General features: G+C 45.6%; 3 protein-coding genes across 7 annotated transcripts in view; 2 read left to right on the forward strand and 1 right to left on the reverse strand.

Annotated features, from left to right (window-relative positions):
• The window catches only part of crebbpb (CREB binding protein b), a 33,454-nt gene extending 24,682 nt beyond the window's left edge, over positions 1-8,772 (forward strand). For 3 of the 5 annotated variants that reach the window (XM_053442925.1, XM_053442926.1, XM_053442928.1), the window contains exons 20-31: positions 1,602-1,682; positions 1,818-1,874; positions 1,978-2,055; positions 2,192-2,259; positions 2,346-2,502; positions 3,349-3,495; positions 3,602-3,715; positions 3,822-3,987; positions 4,298-4,465; positions 4,718-4,879; positions 5,010-5,291; positions 5,381-8,772. In XM_053442925.1, coding sequence (XP_053298900.1) covers positions 1,602-1,682; positions 1,818-1,874; positions 1,978-2,055; positions 2,192-2,259; positions 2,346-2,502; positions 3,349-3,495; positions 3,602-3,715; positions 3,822-3,987; positions 4,298-4,465; positions 4,718-4,879; positions 5,010-5,291; positions 5,381-7,762 — 3,862 coding nt within the window. In that variant the 3' untranslated portion in view covers positions 7,763-8,772. The remainder of the gene's footprint in view (positions 1-1,601; positions 1,683-1,817; positions 1,875-1,977; positions 2,056-2,191; positions 2,260-2,345; positions 2,503-3,348; positions 3,496-3,601; positions 3,716-3,821; positions 3,988-4,297; positions 4,466-4,717; positions 4,880-5,009; positions 5,292-5,380) is intronic. The other 2 variants (XM_053442927.1, XM_053442929.1) reach the window with 1 other exon arrangement.
• A 2,203-nt stretch (positions 8,773-10,975) lies between these two features.
• Positions 10,976-19,051, forward strand: trap1 (TNF receptor-associated protein 1). The gene is made up of 18 exons (XM_053443931.1): positions 10,976-11,172; positions 11,978-12,160; positions 12,253-12,335; positions 12,422-12,562; positions 12,824-12,895; positions 13,057-13,217; positions 13,335-13,444; positions 13,548-13,621; positions 14,349-14,504; positions 14,720-14,840; positions 15,343-15,412; positions 15,547-15,694; positions 15,778-15,963; positions 16,097-16,235; positions 16,333-16,418; positions 17,053-17,198; positions 17,325-17,397; positions 17,682-19,051. Exons 1-18 carry the CDS (start codon positions 11,052-11,054, stop codon positions 17,781-17,783), a joined length of 2,172 nt encoding a protein of 723 aa, XP_053299906.1. The 5' UTR covers positions 10,976-11,051; the 3' UTR covers positions 17,784-19,051.
• LOC128458884 (MAPK regulated corepressor interacting protein 2) lies at positions 19,027-22,480 on the reverse strand. Its single transcript, XM_053443933.1, has 5 exons — positions 22,080-22,480; positions 21,918-21,987; positions 21,269-21,408; positions 19,801-19,905; positions 19,027-19,478 (listed from the first exon to the last, which is right to left on the reverse strand). Exons 1-5 carry the CDS (start codon positions 22,132-22,134, stop codon positions 19,408-19,410), a joined length of 441 nt encoding a protein of 146 aa, XP_053299908.1. The 5' UTR covers positions 22,135-22,480; the 3' UTR covers positions 19,027-19,407.
• Positions 22,481-24,792: the final 2,312 nt, after the last annotated feature.

Here is a 24,792-nt window from a genome sequence, read left to right on the forward strand (position 1 = left end):
AGAAATAGGTCAAATGTGGGTTAGGGGTTATCATGAGAGGGGGTGCTGTTGGGTCAAGATAAAACCTGACTTCACATACACCTCTCCAAAAAGCAGCATCATTCCTTTACAGCGGTGTCGCAGACGCCAGTGAGAGTTTCTATGTTGTGGCTGAGCAGAATGTGCATGATTGGGTTTGGTGTCGTCCTCATACAACCAGCACCAAAGCTCCCCCTGCTGTTTAGGAACTGTCATTGCACCTCAATATCATTCCAACGCAACAATGTGAAATGATCACACACACACTTGCTACTAAATGTGATTTGGTTCACCAGCAACCACAAATAAATCAGTGATAATGATTATTTAATTGGCTCCTCAGATTGTCTAAGAAGCTCTAAGCAAGGATTTATCATTTGTTCAGATCGTTATCCTACAGTCGAAAATATGAGCTAAAAAATGATTTTCTTCAATAAAAAGGATCAAGTCCCTTTCCCTGAAGGACTCACTCATTTGTATGTGTGTATCCAGCCTCTTCTCCCGTTGCATGACCATATCTGGGGGATTACTGGACTTTATTAAAACACCAGCATTTGGATCAGTAAAGACAAGAACGCTAAACTTTGACTTGTCTTTCCATAAAACTACGTAAACAAAACTAACCAAAGAATAGGAAATAGGATGTGGGTGTCTCACACAGTCTTAACGTCCAGAGTTCAATCCGTATATATACAAAGTCTGTTTCCATCTCCCCCACAAGCCCAACACAGTTCAGTTGAATCCACTTCAAACAACGAAAAACAGATACAACAGAAATAATCCGTTTTACCTTAGATCGTCATAAACAAGCAACTAAGGGGATTAAACAGAAATGGAAACGTCTGTGTCGCTTCAGTAACAACAGCATTCCTATATACAATGCGTTCAGGGCACTCACGGTACCATCGATGGTCAAGTCTGTCAGTCCAGCGGTAGCTCCATAGGGAAGAAACAATCCACCAGATGATTTTCTCCTGACTTTACTACACACGTTTGTAAGAGACGTTCCTCTCCGACCTCCACAGTCATTGCTCTGAAGATACTAGTCACTTCTGTGTTGGTTCAGATTCTGCGGGGTTTTGGTCCTGGGGTTGTGATTGAAAAAGATTGTCACTAGACACGTGCTGTGGCGTTGTGTAGGGAGACGCGTCGCAGTTCCATCTTCACGTATCGCAAATCGAGTGGTTCGAGAATCGTCACAGCCCAAATGTTGCATATTACCGATGAATGCAGTGAAACAGTTTGTCCAATGTGTTGTGGTCAAACATTTGTGTGTTGTTGACATTCATATACCGTCTTTCACAATTTAGGATGTTTCCCCACATTCTCTTCCAGTTTGAATGAGAGCGATTGGATCATGATCATGCGACTAACATACCTCTGCCTGCGTGTGTATGTACGTGTGTGTGTGTGTGTGTGTGTGTGTGTGTGTCCCTCTGTCTGTCCGCTGCCCATGCTCCATCCTTGTTTGTTTCTATGTGCCCCGTTCACTCTGCATCCTTCCACCTTGTACACCTGTTTGCCTGTGCTGCTACTGTGTGTGCTGGCTGCAGTTCACCCAAATATGGCCTTATTGCCGACAGGTATCACTTCTGTGAAAAGTGCTTCAATGAGATCCAGGGCAACAGTGTGACGCTTGGAGACGACCCGGCACAGCAACAGACGTAAGTTACCAGGCCCGGGTGGCCGAGCTCTTAATGGTGATCACCATGTGAGATGATTGGTCTGTTTTCACTCTGGACTTTCATTTCAAGGAGCCATCATGAACTCAGTTCTCTCTTTATGTCTCTCTCATGCAGCAAGATATTGAAAGACCAGTTTGAAAAGAAGAAAAACGACATGTTGGACTCTGAGCCGTGAGTACCGTCTGGCCTCGTCTATTAATCTGATGGCAGTGATGCTTCTTCTTCACTTTTTTTTCAAAGAACACACTGATAAAGCAAATGTCTGTCGCTGCAGGTTCATTGAATGTAAAGACTGTGGACGAAAGATGCATCAGATCTGCGTGCTGCACCATGACCTCATTTGGCCAACAGGGTGAGTCTTTGTTGTGCTGTTGAATAACTGCTCAGCCATTTGAGCATACACAGTCCATGTTTCTTACTTCATATCTTTATTTGCTGGAGTTAATTTGTGGTGACACTAAACACGATTTTCATCTTTAATCCTCTAGTTTTATCTGTGACAACTGTCTAAAGAAGTCCAATAAAACAAGAAAGGAAAACAAGTTTGCAGCAAGAAGTAAGTTACACGAAATGAAACGACTCTCACATTAAACTTAATTTTTCACCTAAGTTTTGATGTTCATACTTCACTTGTTTGTGTTGATAAAGGATTGCAGTCCACGAGGCTGGGAACCTACATTGAGGACAGAGTTAATAAGTACTTGAAAAGGCAGAACCACCCAGAGGCCGGGGAAGTGTTTGTGCGAGTGGTGGCCAGCTCTGACAAAAATGTGGAGATTAAGCCTGGCATGAAGTCTAGGTAAGGTTCACACCAGCTGATACAGTGTGTTTCTTTGGTTGGGGTTGTCTTTAAATGTTGATGTGGCTTTTCCCCACATATAATTGGAATCTTCACCACACACCGCACTACATCTTGTCTCACTGAGAAAGAGAAGTTTGTGATTAGTCAAATGCTTTTGAAGAGAATGTGCTCATTATTTACTTTGTATGTGATGAGCCATTAATCGAATATGTACACAATGAAGATGGCTCTGAATAAAGGCATGTTAAGATAAGGGATGACATGGAACACAGGTCTCCAGCTAGATTTGAAACGGGGAATACGAATATGGTGAATAATGACCTCAAAGAGGGATTGGTTGTATAAATAAAGTGAAAAAGTAAAGTTTAAAATGAGAACCTTTGGATTGTGCTCCTGTCGGAGTCGGAGCCTCCTCGTGAGATGCTTTTGACGGACATTAAAAAAAACGCAGCATTCTCTGCGGCTAGTTAGCATGGCTAGCATCATTAGCATAGCCGAGCTTTGCAGTGTTTGAACCAAGGAGCCTGAGTCATTTGCTTTATTAACGTGCAGAAGACCAATGGTTTCATGGAGAGGAAATCAAATGCAGTAAAATACACACCCGCACGCATATGTACGAAGATGAACTTGCGCTACGACTGGACAGAAGAGCTCACATTTCAACACACACAGAAAGGATGTGACTTAATTCTCTGCTCATGACGCCATTTCTCCTTTTCTTCAACTAGAATATAGCTGTAAAGTGCTTTGTTGAGGTTTAAAACTTGTGTATATACCTTTACAAATGTTGCAAGTTAAAGTCTAATTCTCTGTTACTTAACTTCTGCTGCTCTGTTTCCCCAGGTTTGTAGACTCAGGCGAGATGGTGGAGACTTTCCCTTACAGAACCAAAGCACTTTTTGCATTTGAGGAAATAGACGGGGTGGACGTTTGTTTCTTCGGCATGCACGTCCAGGAGTACGGCTCAGAATGCCCCTTTCCAAATACCAGGTAAAACTACAGCGGAAGATCATGCCGCCATGCACATTTCTCCCAAGTTGACTTTGTTTGTTGAGTGCATTAATCGTGAATCCAATTGTTCTTGTTTGCCTTGCAGACGGGTTTACATATCATACCTTGATAGTATTCACTTCTTCAAACCACGGTTGCTAAGGACTGCAGTGTACCATGAGATCTTAATAGGCTACCTGGAGTATGTGAAGAGACTGGGGTGGGTGAAGATTAACATCAGTATTTTATACATCTTCTTCATTTCTTATAAATGTATTCAATAATGTATCACTCCTGCAAGTGCTGATAATATATGTCCCGGTCAGGTATGTGATGGGTCACATTTGGGCCTGCCCACCCAGCGAGGGAGATGACTACATTTTCCACTGTCACCCCCTGGACCAGAAGATCCCTAAACCCAAGAGGCTTCAAGAGTGGTACAGAAAGATGCTGGACAAGGCGTTCGCTGAGAGGATCCTGCACGATTACAAGGTTAGAAAATTCACAACAAAATCAAACCTTGTTACTATGACAAGAAAAATTTGAATTTTATCATGAACCACTGTGTTATTTCTAAGTGTGCACAATAATAGGGGCTCCCCCTTGTGTTCAGTATCAGTCAGCGACAATTTTGGTTCCAAAAAACTACTATTCTGACCTTTCTGGAGAATAGATGGATAAATATTTGGGGCTTATATTCATAGTTTTTCGCCACATTTATATTTAGTTTGGTTTTCTTCTTCCTCATTAGGAACTTTGTTACTATGTCACCTGATTGTGTGTCGTGTGTGTCTGTGTTCAGGACATTTTCAAACAGGCAACAGACGATAGACTGACCAGTGCCTACGAGTTGCCGTATTTTGAGGGTGACTTCTGGCCTAATGTTCTTGAGGAGAGCATCAAGGAGCTGGAGCAAGAGGAGGAGGAGAGGAAGAAGGAGGAGAACACTGCCTCCTGTGAGACACCCGAGGTGAGTTTGTTGGATTGTTGTCTCTGAGTGTTTAGAAATAGGTTTTACAAAAAGGAATTCTCTTGTTAGGCCAAAATCAGCAGCCTGGCACTTAGGCCGTCTGTCTCACCCTCGATTTTATTATCCCCAAGTTCATATTATATAAAAGCTTTCAGTAGCCACTCAGGCATTGTATAACCACTCAACTTAATAGCATAGCCTCATCTTGCCTGTTGTGCAATGTCTGAACGTTCTTGTCCATCTTTTTTCAAGGGAACCCCGACTGACAGCAAGAATGCCAAAAAGAAGAACAACAAGAAAGCCAACAAAAACAAGAGCAGCGTCAGCCGAGCCAATAAGAAGAAGCCTGGGATGCCTAATGTAGCTAATGATCTGTCCCAGAAGCTCTACGCCTCGATGGAGAAACACAAGGAGGTAGGAAACCAATCAAGCAGCTATAACAGATTTTATAAACACTTTTGATATTTCCAACGAAGGACGGACTGATACTGACGATACTTTTTATGTCCTCACTGCTTTCGTTTCCTCTCCTTTCTTCTACCAGGTATTTTTTGTCATCCACCTCCATGCTGGGCCAGTCATCAACACCCTGCCGCCCATAATGGACCCCGACCCTCTGTTGACCTGTGACCTAATGGATGGCCGTGATGCCTTTCTGACTTTAGCCAGGGACAAGCACTGGGAGTTCAGTTCTCTGCGGAGATGCAAATGGAGTACAATGTGCATGTTGGTGGAGCTGCATAACCAGGGCCAGGACCGCTTTGTGTACACCTGCAATGAATGCAAGCACCACGTGGAGACTCGCTGGCACTGCACCGTCTGCGAGGTAGGAAATGATGAAATTGCACTATATCAATTTTGAATTCATTTAAAATCTTAACATAACCTTGATGTTCCTTCATTATTTCTCATCAGGACTACGACCTATGCATTAACTGCTACAACATTAAGGGCCATGAGCACCAGATGGTGAAGTGGGGCTTGGGTTTAGACGACGACAGCAACAGTCAGGGTGGAGAGGCCTCCAAGAGCCCGCAGGAGAGCCGGCGTCTCAGCATCCAGCGCTGCATCCAGTCCCTGGTCCATGCCTGTCAATGCCGCAATGCAAACTGCTCTCTGCCTTCATGCCAGAAGATGAAGAGGGTGGTTCAACACACCAAGGGCTGCAAGCGCAAGACAAATGGTGGCTGCCCTGTCTGCAAGCAGCTCATCGCTTTATGTTGTTATCACGCCAAGCACTGTCAGGAGAACAAGTGTCCTGTTCCCTTCTGTCTCAACATCAAGCACAAACTCCGTCAGCAGCAGCTGCAGCATAGGCTCCATCAGGCTCAAATGATGCGCCGCAGAATGGCCACAATGGCTGGAAGGGGTATGCCCTTGCCATCTCCACCTACCTCAGCAGCCCCCGATACACCAAACCCTGTTCAGCAGCCTAATACGCCCCAGACGCCTCAGCCCATGCCCAACCAGCCCCAACAGCATCAGCCACCAAACCCTGCCAATATTGCCCAAGTATTTCCCAACAACGGCCGCATCAGCCAGCCCCCAACACCAGTCCCACAGGGCAAACCAGGACCCCAGTCATCGCCTCTGCATCAGCAGCAGTCACCTCTGCCTAACATGCCACACCAACAGCAGCCTCAGCCTCTGCCGCCGCCGCCGCAGCAGCAGCAGCAGCAGCAGCAGCAGCAGCAGCAGCAGCTGGCAGCCCTGAAGGTGGCCAAACAGATCGAGATGGTAGCCAAGGCAAAGCAACATCAGCAGCAGAATTATGCCATGAATGGGATGCCCATGAACCACCCACGAATGATGGTGCAGGGCCAGATGCAGGGCCAGATGCAGGGCCAGATGCAGGGCCAGATGCAGGGCCAGATGCAGGGCCAGATGCAGATGATGCAGGGTCCGCGGGGCCCTCAGGTGATGCAGGCTATGCAGCAGGGCCAGTGGGGTCCAGGCATGCAGAACCCCATGCAGAATCCCCAGGGTCATCCGCCACAGGTCCCTCCTCAACAAGGCCCCATGGCCCCTCAGCAGGCTCAGGGATCTCCCATGCCCCAACAGGGCCAGCTCATGCAGAGACCCATAATGCCTCAGCAACAGGGTCTCCAGATGCCTGGGGTCATGCCTCCCCAGGGGCCCTCACAGCAGGGCATGACACCACAGCAGCAAAACATGCCACGGGTGATGCCTGGAAACATTGCTCCGAGTGCCCTACAGGACTTGCTGCGAACCCTCAAATCTCCCAGCTCCCCTCAGCAGCAACAGCAGGTTCTCAACATCCTCAAGTCTAACCCCCAACTCATGGCCGCCTTTATTAAACAGAGGACAGCGAAGTACCAGGCCAACCAGCCACAGCAGCAGATGCAGCAGAACCCTCAGGCCATGCTGGGGTCTCAGGCAGGAATGCAGGCCATGGCAGCCATGGCAAACCAGGTGCAGAGGCCAGGGATGGCACCCCAGCAGCAGCCTCCTCAGCAAGTAGGGCCCCAGAGCATGGCACCCATGGGCCCCCAAGGCCAGATGATGAACGCTGCTCAAAATGGCAATCCCCAGCTGTACCGTAGACAACAGCTGCTCCGGATGCAGCAGATGCAGCAGCAGCAGCAGCAGCAGGCGCAGCAGCAGGCGGCGCAGCAGCAGCAGCAGGGAGGAATGCCTCAGAGCCATAGTCAGTTCCCTCAGCAGCAGCCAGGGCCAGCCAGCTACTCCCAGATTCGTATGCAGCAGCAAATGGCTATGCAAGGAGGTGGGGGCCCCATGGGCCAGCTCCCTCCCACATCCCAAATGGGCCAACCTGGCATGGGCATGGATGGGTCTCAGAATCTCCTCCAGCAGCGCATGCTTCAACAGCAACAGCAGATGTTGAAGCAGCAGATGGGCTCTCCGGGGCAGGCCAACTCGATGAGTCCTCAATCACACATGCTCCAAGGCCAAGCCCAGGGAGGAGCTCATCTACCTGGCCAGGCAATGGCAAACTCTTTAGGAAACCAAGTCCGCTCCCCAGCCCCAGTGCAGTCGCCCCGTCCACCTTCGCAGCAGCCCCCGCATTCCAGTCCCTCCCCACGAATACAGCCGCAGCCTTCGCCCCAGCACGGCGCCCTCCACTCCAGTTCTCCTCACCCCAGCCTCGGAGGCCCCATGTCAGGCTCCATGGACCAGGGACACATGGGAACGCCGGAGCAGAGTGCCATGCTGCCGCAGCTTAACACACCAAATCGAGGGGGGTTAAGTAATGACATGGGTATGGTGGGTGACACGACGGGAGACACGTTGGAGAAATTTGTTGAAGGATTGTAGCATTTCATGACAGAAGGCCTTGTTCTGTTTTCAGCTGAGAAAATTTTGTACTTGCTGATGTAAAAAGCGAAAAGAAAAACAAACTAATGAGTCATATGAGGCCTACGGACTGTGAACTTTCCTGAAACCAAGGGACTGCTTTTTCTTCCCACACAGAGTGATTTAATAGTTGCTGTTGAAAAGAAGACAACAAAGACACAAAGAATATATTTTTGGTTCCAGACCAGCCATGCAAGAATTTGCCCTGGTCTTTGTGTTGTTTTAATTTGTTTTTCATTTGTTATGCTCTGGTATTGACTTTTTTAACAAAACTTCTCAAAACAAAAAATATTTCAATTTATTATTCTTTTTTTATTTTGTACCTTTGCAAATTAATATTGTATTTGTGTTGAGAAGACTGTAAAATTATTTGCCTGGGGAAATTTTTGCCAGGTTTCACCTCTTGCTCAGTTTCTCTTGTTCCTGGCTAATTTATTCTAATATGCCATTTTTCAAAAAGGACTGCCTTTGGGAAAGCCTTAATTTCTTTCCTGTTTGCAGAGTCTATGGGAGATTAACGTATTTGTATAGATCTAGGAACTATTGCACACACCCAAACACAACATGCAGGTGTTAGAAAAACTTGCATTGAAGCTTGTAATGTTCACAGGTGCCAGAATGTTCAGTTTACTGGCCCGGGCCCAGTATTTTCTCTTGCAGATGTTTAAAAAAAATTGCTTTGTCTCTCCTTCAGTATAAAGAAATTCTCATTACATACTGAACCTCTTTTGCCTGTGGTGGGAAATTAATTTGTTTGACTGCTGATTTGTATTCAGAGAGAGTTTTGTGCATCATGGTCTCTCTTGCATTAAACTTGAATTGATGAACTGTTCTCTAATGTAAATCATGCAGCTAGACAGTACTGTAAATATGCAGAAAATAAGAATGAAATCACTGTACAAACTGGTTCAAATGGCTCATTTCGTACTTATATACCATATTGTTAAATAAACCTGTGTGCCACAGACTAATTCTAAGTCTATTCTTTTGTAGAAAACTATGTCGGGGTCATAATCAGTCAACTACTGATTGCTTTCATTATTAATCACTATAAAACAGAGCTTTAGTTTAGCGTAGGTTAGTTTACTATCAAGTAAAAGGGAGAAAACCCAATCTACCCGTTTGAGAAGCTGGGAACATCAATTCTTTAGATTTTAGTTGAAGACTGATATAAATCATTAATTGATTTTCCAATAGAGTAGCATATTATTACCTCCGCCATGGGGGGGGGGTTGATTTCACCCCTGTCAGCTTGTTTTTAAACACGATTATCAAATAATTCCTGGACGAATTACCAAAAATCATGATGGAAGGAAGTGGTAAGAACCCAGGAAATGTAGTATCAGATCTGGATCCAGCAGAAGATCACTTTCCAAAACATTGTAGGATTGTTTTTCCACATTTCGTATTAATGAAGTGTAATTAATGGATCTTGATGGGAAAAACTGGTACATTTAGGGGGAAAGACATTTATCTCTCTGTGTGAGTGTGAGATTGCGCAAAAAAGATGTGCGCAATGGGCTTCTGCGCAGAATGTGCGCAGTAGGCTTCTGCGCAGGATGTGCGCAATGGGCTTCTGCGCAGAATGTGCGCAGTGGCCTTCTGCGCAGTGTGCGCAGTAGACTTCTGCGCAGGATGTGCGCGCGCAGTTTTTTTTTTTGTTTTTTTTCCCCATTTAATTTAATTAAAAAATATATATATTTAATTTAATAAAAAAATATATATTTCATTTTATATTTAAAATGTTTATATTACATTTCATCATCATTTCTCCGCGCTGGTTCAGGGGTAAATGATGCAGTTCTTCACAGGTGACTGACCTACGCAAGCCTGTAGCCGCCACCCCCCCACAGGAGATTATGTGCTTGCGTGTGTGGCTGCGGCGCTTCCTGGTTCTTCCCGGCACTACGCTGCCGGTGCGAACAGCCAAAGTATTTAACATGGGCGAGGAAAGGAGGCGGAGCGCTTTTCGCAGCGCTTCTACCTCCGGTGCGTCCCCGAGGTTAGAGGATGATGGTGTGACGTTAATGTATTGTTTTACATAGCATGTGTCACGTCATGATAAATCAGTCTCCTATGTCGCCTGTACCAGGAGCCGCCCCTGTCACTGGTTATCTTGGCTCGCTGTCTGGCCGGTAACCAGCCGTCCGGACCGCTCCGTGAAGAAGGAGGAGGAGATGTTTCTTTACTTGGAATGCGGCCACTTTATTTCTCGGATATACAGCAGGAGCAACACTCGCATCACCTCTCGGTGCTCCGTCACTTCTCCTTATAAACACACTTTTAGCGTATTTTCCCACAATACCCTGGTGCACTACGTCACACACTACAAACTTTCCTTAAAGGGGCAGGCCATACCTGCAACACAACAGCTCTCGGTCTCATATACAGATGGCAAGAGAAAGCAGAGACGCAGACTCAGCAACTACATCCAAGATCCGATGCACCTTATTATTATCTGAGGGATTTTTACACACTGTCTGATAAACATTCCGACAGTAAAGGCAAGGGGTAGTGATGGATAAGGTTTTCTTTAACAAGTTAAGTCTTTCATTCTCACTTTCTACCTTAAAACTATGAAATGAACTGAAATATGAACTAGTTCAGAATTTAAATGGTGAACTATGAACGTGAACTATTCATGTTTACTTGTATGAACTGAACTTTGAACTTGTTAATGAGAGTAGTGAACTTGCACAACACTGGTTGCAGATTAGAAGAAAAATCTGGATCTAGTGAATTTAGAAGTGGCTTCACCAGGGGGCCGTTGGCGGACGTGTCTATTCTACTGATTTCCCGGCCAGTTGCAAATAAGTTTTAAACTGCACTCATCATAAACATAACAAACTTAGTCACCATATTCTCAAACATTTACGTCTGTTAATTGGACTATAAGTAAAACGATCACCGTTTGACCTTGACGGGCGAATAAAGAAATGAGAATGAATTCGTTTATAAATGGGATTAGCACCAACAATAAACTTGCCCTGAAAAAACTAGCATTGGTTAAAATCAATCATACTGAGATCAAATGGTTCGTTAATCCACCAAATGGGACTGTAATCGATTGAGTGACGCCCACTTCTCATCAGGCAGCGCGAAGACGCACCATACCGGCGTCATCACGAGGCGCGGGGTCCTGACTGTGTCGTTTCGTTCAGCGTGTGTGTGTGGGTGTCTCTCTCTGCGGGTCAAACTATCCACGGGTCAACTTGTCTTCGTGTCTCTCGTCTGTCCCACCGCCGTCCTCATGTCCCGGTGTCTCTCGCTGGCTCGGTTCGTGCTCGGTTCCTCCCGGGGGACCGGCACGCGCCTAACGACGTGCACGCGAGGGCTGAGCAGCAGAACCGCCTCGCTCTCCTTGTCCGCAGGTGAGCTAATGTTTGTTAGCATCGTTAGCCGGGTTAGCTGAGCAGAGCCACAAGGTGAGATTCAGGGCGAAATATGGAATCTACCCGCCGGTAGCTCGACACTAAGAGCCCGGTCTGTCAGTCCGACCCGTGTGCGACATGTGCGGGTGGATTAAACCAACCATGTACTTAAAATACAAAGTTATTACACAGTCATATCAGACTGAAACTCAGTGGACTGAACCCCTTTAGATTGTCACCCAAAGTGAATACACCAGTGTTTAAATAACAGAAGAAAGGTTCCTGAAGTGTGATGTCACCTCAGGGTCCCTCTCACTGATTCCACTTTCCTCACAAATAAAACAACATTAGCTATTAAAAGTTTTCAAGCCAGAAAATTGATAAGTCATTGTTTCCATTTCTTGGTTTTTAGCAGACACTCAAAACTGTACATTCATACAGTGAGCTCCATGGGGGAGTGGTCTCAGACTATTGGACCTGAGTACGTTTTATTTCTTTCCCTGCTTTGTTTTTGTTTCTGTTGTCAGTGAGGATCTGATGGTTTGTTCCTCTCTAGTATCAATAAGCTCCAAGACCCTGATCAGACCAGGTATTGACATCCGCTCAGAGGGATTCGATCACTAGGGGTCAGCTCTAAGTTGGCAAATAATCACATTATTAATACAAGGTGTGATCAGTGTGTTGGAGCTCATAGATACTATCAGACCACTGATAAATACAGACCCTCAGCACGTCCCCATAAAGACAAAGAACACCCATGAGATGTTTTCTAACCTCCCCACTGTCTTATCCCTCCTGTCCTTAGACTTACGGGTCACGCAGCAGCAGAGGTGGAGCAGTCAGGCCCGACTGTGGAGCGCTCAGCGTTCCTGCCTTGGTGTCTGCCAGCAGTCTTACTACAGCACCCAGGAGGCTGAAAAGGAGCCTGAGAAGGAGCCAGAGGAGGAGCGCCTGCACACCATCATCAGTGACACAGAGTCTGTTCAAGGTGCGGGAGCAACTGGAGTTGAATCCATTGTTTGCCATCATCTGTTAGATTTATGATTATCTAACATTTTGTCTCACCCCTGATTCTTCAAGGCGACTTCTCCAAACATGAGTTTCAGGCTGAAACAAAAAAGCTGCTGGACATTGTTGCCAGGTCCCTGTACTCAGAGAAAGAGGTAAGAGAGTGTGTATTGGAAAACAACCTTAGCTACACCGACATGCGAGTTTATTAATTATAATGGCGGCCTTCTCGTCCCACCAGGTGTTCATCAGGGAGCTGATCTCGAATGGTAGTGATGCGTTAGAAAAACTGCGTCACAAGCTGATGACAGCGGGGGGGGAAACGGCTCCCATGGAGATCCACCTGCAGTCCGACGCTGCCAAGGGCACCTTCACCATCCAGGTACAGCCCCATCTTAACAAATGTTTCATTGTGCATTAAAACCACACAGAAGCTCCCATGAAATCCTTTTCAATGAAACTCATCAGAATTATTACGAATCAATGCACAGCGTGATTTCCCTTGTGTTTCCAGTGTAAGTCACAAACTGTGACGTTTGAGTTTGTTTCCTAGTATGGTTTTGACCAGGCTTGCCACCTGGTGGAAAAAAATGGTACTACAGCTTACAATTACTGATTAACTGAGGAATTTCTGTGCCAATAGGACACTGGAGTGGGGATGAACCAAGAGGAGCTGGTGGCCAACCTGGGGACCATCGCTCGCTCCGGTTCAAAGGTGACTTGTTTGTAGTTCTTTGCATCTTTTTCACTCGTCATTTATTCATTTATGAAAAGGTATCTAATTTTTGTATAAGTAAACAGCAAGTTCAAACGTGTGTATATGATTTATCTTGCTGTTCTCACTTTCTGTCAAAACTACTCTTCTATTCATTACAGGCCTTTCTGGATGCTCTGCAGGACCAGGCAGAGGCCAGCAGCTCCATCATTGGTCAGTTCGGGGTCGGGTTCTACTCCTCCTTCATGGTGGCTGACCGTGTGGAAGTTTACTCGCGCTCTGCTGAGCCCGATGCACCTGGGTACAAGTGGTCATCAGACGGGTGAGTGCAATAAGAGGAAGCGTATTATTACAGTTCCTTGGTGTGATTCTGTTTTACAGCATAACAAGGCTGTGATCCTGATGATCCTCAGATGTTCTCTGTCATTGTCTCTATCAGCTCTGGAGTTTTCGAGATTGCTGAAGCCAGTGGTGTTCATCCGGGAACGAAGATCGTGCTGCACCTCAAGGACGACTGCAAGGAGTTTTCCACTGAGGACAGAGTTAAAGGTAAAACTTCTGAGGCTTCTTCAGCAGTGAAACAAAAACTTCCAGTGATCCTTTTGATTAATGCATCATTCCCCGTGACGACAACCTGTTGTATCTCTTTCAGAGGTTGTAACAAAGTACAGCAACTTTGTCAGTTTCCCCATTTTCCTGAATGGACGGAGGCTCAACACTCTGCAGGTGAGGCTACAACAATTTCAAGTTGTTAAGATCCAGTACTACAGTCCGACTGATTTATCATGTAGCTGGTGAACAACCTCAATTACAGCTATAGTCATAACGTTTGGATATCGATATTTTAGGGATCATTGCCATTTTTTAGAAATATGTAACGGTTGAAAGATCGGTACTGGACATTTTTTAATCCCTATTATTGAGATCAGCTTCATCCCCCAAATATCCCGTCTGTATTCAGCACTACACAAACATTTGAGACATCTTAATCTTAAGAGCAAAACAGGAGGAAACTTCTTAACCAACAGCATTTTATTTTTTCAATCACAAATTACACACAATAAATCAACTGTACAGGATTGTGCATCTTGTGCATTTTGCTATTCACAAATAAAGAGAACAAAGCATGTACGTTTTTTTATTGTATTACTTGTTTGTATTACTTTTTTTAAAACCAAAACAGCATAGTATTAATAGGAAAGAAAAAGCTTAATGTTAAGGCTGTGGTATTGTTTACTTGATCTCAAAATATTAGTAGATAATTATAAAATAAGATTCTCATACTGAACACATTGTCCCTAATGAAGACAGATTTGAATCTAAGGTTGATGCTCTGACAATGAAGATTTCACTTAAGCAAAAATGATGTAACGTCTGAGCTGAAAGTTTTCATTGTAAAAACATGCACAGTCCTTTTTAAGCTAACTGTTGTTTGACCCCCGTCTCCCTGCAGGCTTTGTGGATGATGGAGCCGAAGGAGATCAGCGACTGGCAGCATGAGGAGTTCTACCGCTACATCGCCCAGGCCTACGACAAGCCCCGCTACACGCTGCACTACCGCGCCGACGCCCCGGTCAACATCCGAAGCATCTTCTACGTTCCTGAGGCGGTGAGGAGCACGTTTTCTCTGCTGCTTTATTTATAAGAGTCTTACATTAGGGGATACAACCAGCTAACCTCAAGGCATGGACATGGTTTAACAAATCCATGAATTCAGTAATTTAAGTACTCCTCTCTCCAGACCAAACATTATTTCAGTGGCACTGGGTAAATTAAAGTTTGATTTTCATCAATGTTTTGATAAAAGATTTTATGGACCCACAGAAGCCGAGCATGTTTGACGTGAGCAGGGAGATGGGCTCCAGCGTGGCTCTGTACAGCAGGAAGGTCTTGATCCAGACCAAAGCCACTGACATCCTCCCCAAATGGCTGCGCTTCCTCCAAGGTTCGGATCCTCCACTTTGATTCTATGTACTGAAGCAAAAATATTAGGCTCATTTATGACACATTTATATACAAAAAGAGATTTGTCAGTTACCAACTGCGTAATCATTCTTCACTGAGTCATTAAGTAATACAAAAAGTGTAATGGTGGAGGAAGTTTTGACATTTTGATGCCTGTAGTTTCTTAACAACTCGCAAAGCCTCTTCTCTGAAAGTTCTGCCATTGTTGACATTTCTTCCACGTGTCCTGTGGTCGTCTCACTCACTAGTGGCTCCACTGCCCCTGTGATTTTCGGTGGTACTGCTCCGTTTCGTTTGTTTGTCCATATCGGTAAAATTTCAGAAGACGTGCACCAATGAGTAAGAAATGATCGCAGAGTGTGGACAGAAGGCTCAGTTTGTTTCCGTAATCGAATCTAACCTTTAATTGAACCGTAAGATGATAAGGACTGCAATGCATTATGTCAATGAGTGTCCCTCACAGGGTTTGTGTGTGTGTGTAGGTGTGGTGGACAGTGAGGACATCCCTCTGAATCTGAGCAGAGAGCTGCTGCAAGAGAGCGCCCTCATCAGGTACAAGACCAGTTTTACAACTTGCTGTGTTCTTCGTTTTATATGTCATCTCTTCCCTTCCTGTTGACCCTTGAAAAAATGTATACATTTTCTTTATAATTGATAAGTGATTCATTTTTTGCCCCTGACTTCAGGAAGCTCCGTGACGTTCTGCAGCAGCGGGTGATCCGCTTCCTGCTGGACCAAAGCAAGAAGGAGCCGGAGAAGTACAACAAGTTCTTTGAGGACTACAGCCTCTTCATGAGGGAGGGCATCATCACCACCCAGGAGCAGGACGTCAAGGTGACACACTCTTAATAAAGATGCCTGGAGGAAGCATCACTGTCCAGAAACATGTTGTCTCACCAGCAGCTGTCTCCCTACAGGAGGACATCGCGAAGCTGTTGAGGTTTGAGTCGTCTGCTCTGCCGGCCGGTCAGCAGACCAGTCTGATGGAGTACAGCTCTCGAATGAAGGCCGGCACGCGCAACATTCACTACCTGTGTGCCCCCAACCGCCACCTCGCAGAGCACTCCCCCTACTTTGAGGCCATGAAACAGAAAGATATGGAGGTGAGAGGCCGACGTGACAGACGGTGATGGATCCATTACCTGTATTGATCTTATTGGAAGCCAATTATTAATACAATATGATAACCCGTTCCATGAAAAATCCAGTGAAACCCTGTGTCTTGTGTCTGTGCAGGTGCTGTTCTGCTTCGAGCAGTTCGATGAGCTGACCCTGCTCCACCTCAAGGAGTTTGACAAGAAGAAACTGATCTCCGCCGAGACGGACATCGTGGTGGATCACTACAAGGAGGAGAAGTTTGAGGACAGCAAACCAGGTCTGCTTCTCTCTCTCCTATCCCCAAGTTCACACCTTCATTCTCCCCCAGCGCCTCAATGTTTAATCCCTTGTCTCCTGTCGTCTTTCCTCTGCAGCCTCTGAGCGTCTGACACAGGAGGAGGCGGACAACCTGATCGCCTGGATGAAGAACGCTCTCGGCCCCCGAGTCACCAACATAAAGGTAAAGAGAAGATGAATGGGTTTTCAGGAATCAGAATGCCACAGGGTTGCTTCTTGTGTAGGTTTACAAATTGTCATGCTCTTAAATGGAGGTGAACGATATGACAATATTAGATTGTGAATGATTCAAATTGTGACACTACAATGTCCATTATATTATGGGTTAGGGATATATAACCGTAACCCATAATACATTCATTGATTCAGTCCAACCTGACTTGGCTCACTCTAGTCTCTCTCTTGTGCAGACACGCAGACACACACACACACACACACACACACACACACACACACACACACACACACACACACACACACACACACACACACACACACACACACACACACACACACACAGGCACTGACTCAGCGGACCCACTACAGTTGACTGTTAGTAACCCCCAATACATTATCACAACTGATCAACACATAATGATCGATTCTTTTCTTCAATGATTCCAATCTTTCTTCATAGCTGCCTGCATTCATTCCTCATGTTTTTACACAGTCTGAGTTTGTGGTTTCATTTATACAGTTGAGGCGTAGAGACAGTGATGCAATGATGTGGCTTGTTTCATCCTAACTATGTAACTTCGCCCCGACGTGTTTACTACGTTTCCTCCCTGGTCCCACAGCTCACCCCTCGTCTGGACACACACCCAGCGATGATCACCGTGCTGGAAATGGGCGCTGCACGTCATTTCCTGCGCACTCAGCAGATGGCCCGCACCTCTGAGGAAAGAGCTCAGATACTGCAGCCCACACTGGAGATCAATGCAGGGTGAGAGATGGGTGGATTTTTACCTGAGTCAATTTAAGGCATAACCAAATACGGTGGTGTAACTTTAAATCAAGTCGGTTTTAAGTCCAGCTCTCACGGTGGTTTACATTTTCCACCGTCTCACAGACACGATCTGATCAAGAAGATGCACGCGCTGAAAGACACAAACTCAGACCTGGCCGGACTCTTACTGGAACAGGTAAATAACATTTAAACATTTTAATAAGAAGCTGCCTTTTCTGAGCTACTTCTGTTTTCATTTGCTTCCTGGGGAGAAACATGAATATATGTTCACTATTAATGAAGCTAATAAAGTGAAACATTTATCATGAATATGGTTGATGTTGCCGTGTTTCTGTTCAGGCAGCTGTAATCAACCTTCTGAGGATATTTGCATATTTTAAAAACCTTTGCTAATAGTTAAACATCCTTCCTGTGCAAAGTTAAACTCCTACTTACTTCTTAATCTCTTTTTTCTTTTAGATCTACGACAACGCCATGATCACAGCCGGCCTGAACGATGATCCCCGACCCATGATTTCCCGCCTGAACGATCTTCTGACTAAAGCTCTGGAGAAGCACTGAGCGCCTCATGCAGACATGAGCGGTGCAGACGGACTTGGCTTTGGTGACTGAAGCATTTACAGCCACTGAAGGAGAACTGCGGTTTCTGAAGAGCGCTACAGGCTTCACACCGAGCCACATAAACACGTCTCTTTCCCCTCTGGTGAACTTCATATCCACGTATGGAGAGCACATAAAGGCTGGAGAGAGATGACGTGCCAGCAGCGTCCTACAGAGCTTTTCCATAAACATTTCCGCTCTTTGTTTCAAATATTGGTAATAATCGTTCTAAAGATCTGGCTGAGCTGGTCGTGAAGTTTGTTCTACTCGTCTTCTCAGTGTGACTTTCGTACTCCGCCCATGTGCTGCCATGTAAAAACAGGACAGGTTCCAGTAAAGCTGCTTTTAGACAGGAGCCGAACTCCAGACGTTTCCCTGAAGTTCTCCGGAGGGGGTGTATGTGAGAATCAGTTGCTGTGGACATTCTCCGGAGTTTAGCTGCCACTAAAAACTCCAGAGAATGTCCATGGGAGAATACAGCAGCAGATTGTCCTGAGGATTCACTCTGATAATTTAAGAATATGCCAACTTGTAAAGATGAGAATTTAGTTTTTGGTGATAAGCGCAGACGCCGGTGTTGATATGCTTTAAAACAAAAACATGTGTTGTCCTCAGCAGAATTAATACGTTAATGCATCCTGCATGCTCTACCAGGCGCCAGCCCTCACCTGAATGTTCCAGACATTTTCCTGTTGTGAACTGGTCCCACCTGGACAGTGTCCTGCTGCATTCTTCATGTGTGAAAAGCAAAGTCTGGGGAATGTCCAGACCCAAGTGCGTGTACGTTTTCTGGAGTTCATGTGTGAGAACATCTTATGTATATGATTTAAGTCAGTGACCTGCACATACTGAATATTCTGGATGCAAACCGGTCACAAACAATTAGGAAAAAAAAACAACGGTTATGCATTAAAAAAGCCCAAAAGTGTGAAAGTAAAACTGAATTCTTGAATCATATTTCAAAATCCTGTTGAAATGTGGCGGGTGTTATCCTTAAGTGTGAGTAAGAGAAGGTTTAATAAACCACAGGCCTTAAGACGTGCGTTACATACTTCAGGCTGATGAAGCGTTTACTGTTCTCTTTGAAGTCTTTCATCCTATTTTATCTTCATATTTAATATTATGTTCACCTGTTACAAGAAGCTAAATGTTGCAAAATACATATGAACAGTTTCAAAACGGTGTTTGTTTATGTGGCTGCATCATAAATAAAAGTGAATAAACATGGAGATATTCTTGTGACAAAGAAGAAAAGATGCCAATTCAGAGATTCTTTGGAAAAGAAAAAACTTTACTGCATTTCAAAGTAGCATGACATCTCTGTTGAGGGTGAGACAAATCTGAAGACATCGTCCTTCAGCCGTCTGTGGCAGACTGAATGTTTGGTGTTTAGTTGTTTGGAGTTAAAAGGCCGGAGGGCGAGTGAGGCGATTCCCTGTGGTTCCTACGGCAGCGTCCCAGCGCTGTCCGTCCACGTGAATCCCATCAGGACACTGACCCATTCACACCTGCTGCTCCCACGTATCCCGGAGCCAGAGTCTCTCCTCCTGACCGACGGTCAAGATCCGCTGGTCCCAGAGCAGTGTCAGGACAGCTTGTCGATGTTGGCTAGGAAGCGCTGGGCCCACCATTCATCCAGGTCGATGGGCACAAAGTCTGAAGGGGGAAGGAACTAAGTCATTTACTCAATGAGACAACAAACTAATACTCAGCTGGCGGGTTTGTGATAAGTTCATACAACCGGAACAAGAACAATTTTAAGAAGTTACACCACCAACTGCACCTTGATGCTGAGGGGAGCACAGAGGGGTCTTTGTAATACTTTTAATTCTCTCGGCAGCCGTAGTTTACATAAACACCTTAGTTCAGCCATTTAACAAACTATTACAGATGCAGATCTATAACCTGAGAACAGGAGCAGCTTGTGGAGTAGGCTGCAGAGTGAGGAAGAGGAAGAGGAGAAGGAAGCAGTACTCACTGTCAATGTGTGGGCCGGCAGTGGTTTCTTTAAAGTGAACTGCTGCCTGTGTTTCCTCAGGCCTGTGCTGCTGCTCCTGCTGCTGCTGCTCCACCTCCTGCCAGGCTGGAAACACAACAACACAATCAGTTAGCTTTAAAGACAATAACGACTTGGATTTTGTTGTTGATTTGTTCGTCTTGCATGGAAACATTCAAATACACAAAGTGTCAGAGAATCAAAAGGAGCTTAACGACTATTTTAAGACCCTGAGTGACAGTTGTGGTTTTAAACTCAGACACTTAATAAACAGCAAAACATTTTACCAAGCTGACGTCGATGACTAATGTGCCAAACCTCCTCTCCGTGCAACATGTTAACATTATACTCATTTACATTGGACTTTTAATATATAGCTATTGATATTGTGTTATTGCCCTAATTATTAGGCAACAGAAAATAATATTATCTGTCTAGGTGTGTTATTTTTCCTGTACCACAGGGTCACACCCACAGAGTCAAACACTTCAAGTGCACAAGGACGACTGCTTCAAAGAGCGCACGTTTGTGCTTCAAATAATGCAGCATGTGGACACGTGTGTTTGTGTGCAGCATGTGGCCATGTGTGTGTGTGTGTGTTTCAAAAGCTGTTTTGAGACTTAAAACCAGTTTCTTTATGTTACAGTTAGAATTGGGTTTTACAGTCAGGGGCCATGGAATGCATTGTGTCCTAACTCCGATAGAAGTAGAAGTCACATGTGAGTGTGTGAGCTTTAATGATCACAATTGACTTTCAGTCTTCTGGCTGCCTTCAGGACACGACTTTCAGAAAACTCACACGGACACGTTTCCATTTCAAACACTGAAGTGTTTGAAGCGAAGGAGTCGACCCTGAATAGCAAACTTGCTGAAGTGGGGGAGGGAGGCTGCTTTGTGTCCTTGTCCGCCCATCGACAAGGTCACTGAGGCTGTTAGTGAGCTGCGGTGACTGAGCTTCAATGCCAACAACTCGCGGGACACAGAAAACATGAGCTGAGGCCAAATGAAGTCTCCTGGAGACTGAACGAGCATGTGGACATTTAAAAAAAGAGGCCACAGTCTCTAGAAACTGGGTCAGCGTGTAGTGTCGCCCGAAACTCACTACAGAACCTGTCTGGAGCTTTTGTTGTCGCTCCTCAAAGCAGACAAAAAGGCTGAGTTTCCCACAGGACTCGTGTACCAGCGCGGGTCATCATGCTGGAGCTCGACACGCTGGTGTGATAACATGTCTCTGCTCAGCGCCTGTCATGGCTATCAGTATCAGAGCAGCTGTGTGGGTGAGGTGTGGGAGGGAGGGGGTGGCAGCTGGTTAGCAGTTCTAGTAAACTCCGAGCGAAACAATGTCATTCACAAAATAGCCGGTGGATACAGTGAGACAGGGAGAAGGCTAGTTTGGTGTCGTGTTCTTGTATTTCCAGTCCAACCCATTCCACTAACGTTACTTCCTTACCCTCATAGAGAAACTTGACATTTTCCTCATGTGCTGCGCTGGAAGTCTCTTCCTGATGGTCGTCTGCGGGCAGAGCCGGAGCAGGGTGATGGTACTTCTTACCGTTCGGGCGGTTGAAAACAATCTTGGGCGCGGGGAGCCTGGTGGGTACGAGGAGAGAGAAGACAATGTTACAGGTATAGCCCAGGGGAGTGGGGGGGGGCATACTGATTTCCCTGCAGGAGGTATCAGCCTCTGGGTTTAAAAGTCAAGCAAGGTTGGCTGTGTAGGAGTCAGAGAGTGCAACAGCTGAATGAACGGCCATGTGCCACCTCGCCTTCCCTGAAGGTCACGCACTCCCAGTGCCTGGCCGGGTCAATGGCATGAAATCAACCCAGCAGGCAGGCCGAGCCCCGGGGAGGGCACAGTGTGGAGGTGTAACTCTGCCTGTCTCAAGCTGATGACGTACATGGACACTGTCATTATTCAGTAACACACACTCCCCCCCCCCCCTTCCAAACGCACCTAATGCAAAGCTGGCAAAACACGCTGACTTCCCAAAACCCAGTGAGACCCCCACATGACAAAGCATCACATACACACAACTTGGAGCATTAATGGGATTCTTCATTCCATTATCTTCTACTTATTTTAAAGTCACTTCACTTACTCGGGCAGGTTCCACGAGGTCTGCTTGTGCTTGAAGTCGTTTATTTTGTTCTCCAGCTGCTGCGTGGGCCCTGGGGAACAGAGACAAAGCGAGCGTTAGGTTTCCCAAAAAGATCCATTGTTCCAAATGTCATAAATGCGGCATGAAAGTCCAGACTCTGACCTGTGCGTCGCTGGGTGGCCAGTTTGCTGGGACCTCTGGTGATAGTGTACATCATGCGCAGGAACGGTCCCCTGTGAAACTTTGGAGTTGGGCACTTTGACGTTAGGAGCGCGCAGGTCTCATCCACTCACTCCTCGGTGCTGGAGCGTGGATGTGAGAGGTGTCAGCCCCCCTCTCCTCTGCGGGTCAGCCGGAGTCACCACGGAGCTGACATGAGACGGGACAGGGAACAAGAACCGCGCCGTGCGTAAAAAAACAACCTGTGCCGGTGCGCGCCTCAGCCAGCGACCCGTCCTCACTGTGAACCTCCGTCGTCCAGTGGAGTCACTTCGGTGCCCGGGGTGTCCTGCGCCTCCACAATGTCAAACGACCTGAGACGGCAGCGACCATTCATAAGACACGGGAGGACGCGCACCGTCAATGCGCGTCGCCGCTCGACGTCCCTACACGCCTCCTCCTGCGCTTTAAAGAGACAGTGTCCCCGGGAGCGGCACAAATCTGGAACACGAGGGATCAGGGCCTCGGGGACCAGACTGACATCCACGAGAAGGAACTGTCCCATCCTGTCTAGTTTGAACTTATAGGTAGAATTATAACGTTAGTATAACACCTATTTTTGGGCAGGTTGTTGTAGGGATGATGGCACCCGGCATACGGATGTGGGCCCCTTCAGGCTATGCCGCGGCCCCTCTGGCCCAAACAGAATTTTTGTGAGCCTAATGATAGAAGAAATAGCCCAAAACAAATGTGGGGCCTTTTTGGCAAACGTGCCAAGGAGATGTCGAATCTGGATGTGAACCCAACGTGGCCCATGTGGTAACTGGTGCTCCAAATAACACCAAACTAATTCAGGTCACCTTTGATTGTTGGGGTTTTACTTACGGCCAAGATCTGGCAAACAGGAGCGGACCACACTGGTGCCATTCCAGGTGTGTGGGCCGGATGTGCTGGATGTGACCTACTATCCCTGACCCCCATTCTGATTGTGTTCATTTTTTGTCATTTTTGTCTCTGTCATGTACTGAGTAATAACAAAACCGGTAAACCTTGTGTGTGAAAACTGTAAAAAAAAAAAACAGAAAGCTTTCTTCAGTGGGGGGGAAATGTTCCCACCTGCTCAACGTCTCTGTGTTGACAGTACTCACACAGAGTTCACAACACAACCATACTGTATACACACACATCTCTGTTTACAGCGCAACCATGCTTCACTATATACTAACCACTGTCCTTGTGTTGTTGTCAATGATAGAGTGAGTGGACACAGAAACCCATCAACAGAACTTTTTATTATTATTATCAATTGGGAATTAGTTTGTTTTTTTCACTTAAAAGACAATATGAACTTTATCAGGTTTACAAAATAAATTGTAAAGAATCATTAGAGCTGAACAGGGAAGATTCAATGTTTTGATGAGTGACACTGTGATGATTTGGAGGAAATGTTAAGAATGAAAACAAAGAGAATCATAGAATTTTTTTAAAATAAATATATAAGTAATAACCAAGTTAATGTTGTTAAGTCTTCTGCCTATATAACTAAAACCTAAAGATCCACTGAGGACACCACTGCCTCGTCCTCCATATATTATTTTGTGGATACACACATATGACACTTTGTGGGCTTTTGTAAGGCAGATTATCAGATACAGCACAGCCAGTTAAGTGTAGTCAAGCAAAACAGTGAAGTTATATATTAAGGTAAAATTAAGACGAACAGTGTTCAGCAGTGTGGAGTTACTAAAAGCAGCTTTTGAATCCTCACGTGAGGTGATAGATGTAAAACTAATAACTGTCATGCGGAAGAACTTAATGTTGCAGAGGATGTTTCCTAAATTCCTGCCTGCAGCTCGGATCACAAAGCACCAGAACAAGTTCCACCTGTGTGACAGAGTTCAACCGAACGTTTACTTTCCCTCGAGGACCAATGTGTTCTCGTGTGTTTGAACATCTTGCAGCAAAGTGTTTGTGCTGCACACGCTGGCAGCCGGCGGACAATCACCACGTCACTCTGTGGAATATTCATCCTCCAGAGCTCATTATTAGATACATATCACGAGAGCATCCATCATGTCTTACATCTATTTATACAGACGTCTCTTTAATAAAGGTAGAACAAAGCCTCTGAGAGATCAGCAGAGAGGGTAGAAAAGACTTTAAAGAAGCTTAATCCTAATCCCTGGTCCAGAGGAGTGGGAGCAGAAGGTGTTGCTGCTGGTGGCAGGTTTACAGTTTAACCCTCATTGTTTATTAAAGTGAAATTACCTGTATGCCAGCTACAGGTACATATGTGACGTCTCACCTCATTTCTCACATCGACACTAAATCATGCAGCCTATAAAGCTGGGGCTTGTTTGTTTGCCACCAGAGAGCTTGTTAGCACCAGATCTCTCCTTGAATTAAACCTAATCTACTATATACATTATAATGATCTTTAAAACGATAAGAAACTAAGAACTGTTGTGATGAAGTGATTTTTATACACCTCCGCGCCAGCGACAGCCGGAGGGATTATGTTTTAACGTCGTCACTCTGTCCGTCCATTTCTTGGGAACACGATATTTCATGAAAACCGAGAAAGAATTCTTTCAAATTTAGCAACATTCTTTCACTCACAGATTAATTGATCACTATCGGGTGGTCAAAGGTCAAAGGCCAAAAGGTTCAAGGTCACGGTGGCCTTTTCGTCCATAATATCTCATGACTGCCTTTT

The sequence above is a fragment of the Pleuronectes platessa genome, chromosome 16 (genome assembly GCF_947347685.1).
Source record: "Pleuronectes platessa chromosome 16, fPlePla1.1, whole genome shotgun sequence".
In the NCBI taxonomy this organism is placed as follows: Eukaryota; Metazoa; Chordata; class Actinopteri; order Pleuronectiformes; family Pleuronectidae; genus Pleuronectes; species Pleuronectes platessa.

What these genes read in the sequence shown, in the direction of transcription:
- trap1 (XM_053443931.1), top strand. Translation starts at nt 11,052, where the DNA reads ATGTCCCGGTGTCTCTCGCTGGCTCGGTTCGTGCTCGGTTCCTCCCGG. An exon ending in CAAGAGAGCGCCCTCATCAG is followed by an intron (nt 15,413 to 15,546) that starts GTACAAGACCAG and finishes CCCTGACTTCAG; the next exon opens with GAAGCTCCGTGACGTTCTGC. An exon ending in TGAAACAGAAAGATATGGAG is followed by an intron (nt 15,964 to 16,096) that starts GTGAGAGGCCGA and finishes GTGTCTGTGCAG; the next exon opens with GTGCTGTTCTGCTTCGAGCA.
- LOC128458884 (XM_053443933.1), bottom strand. Translation starts at nt 22,134, where the DNA reads ATGATGTACACTATCACCAGAGGTCCCAGCAAACTGGCCACCCAGCGA. An exon ending in TGTCAAGTTTCTCTATGAGG is followed by an intron (nt 19,906 to 21,268) that starts GTAAGGAAGTAA and finishes TTGTGTTTCCAG; the next exon opens with CCTGGCAGGAGGTGGAGCAG. An exon ending in TGCCGGCCCACACATTGACA is followed by an intron (nt 19,479 to 19,800) that starts GTGAGTACTGCT and finishes TTCCCCCTTCAG; the next exon opens with ACTTTGTGCCCATCGACCTG.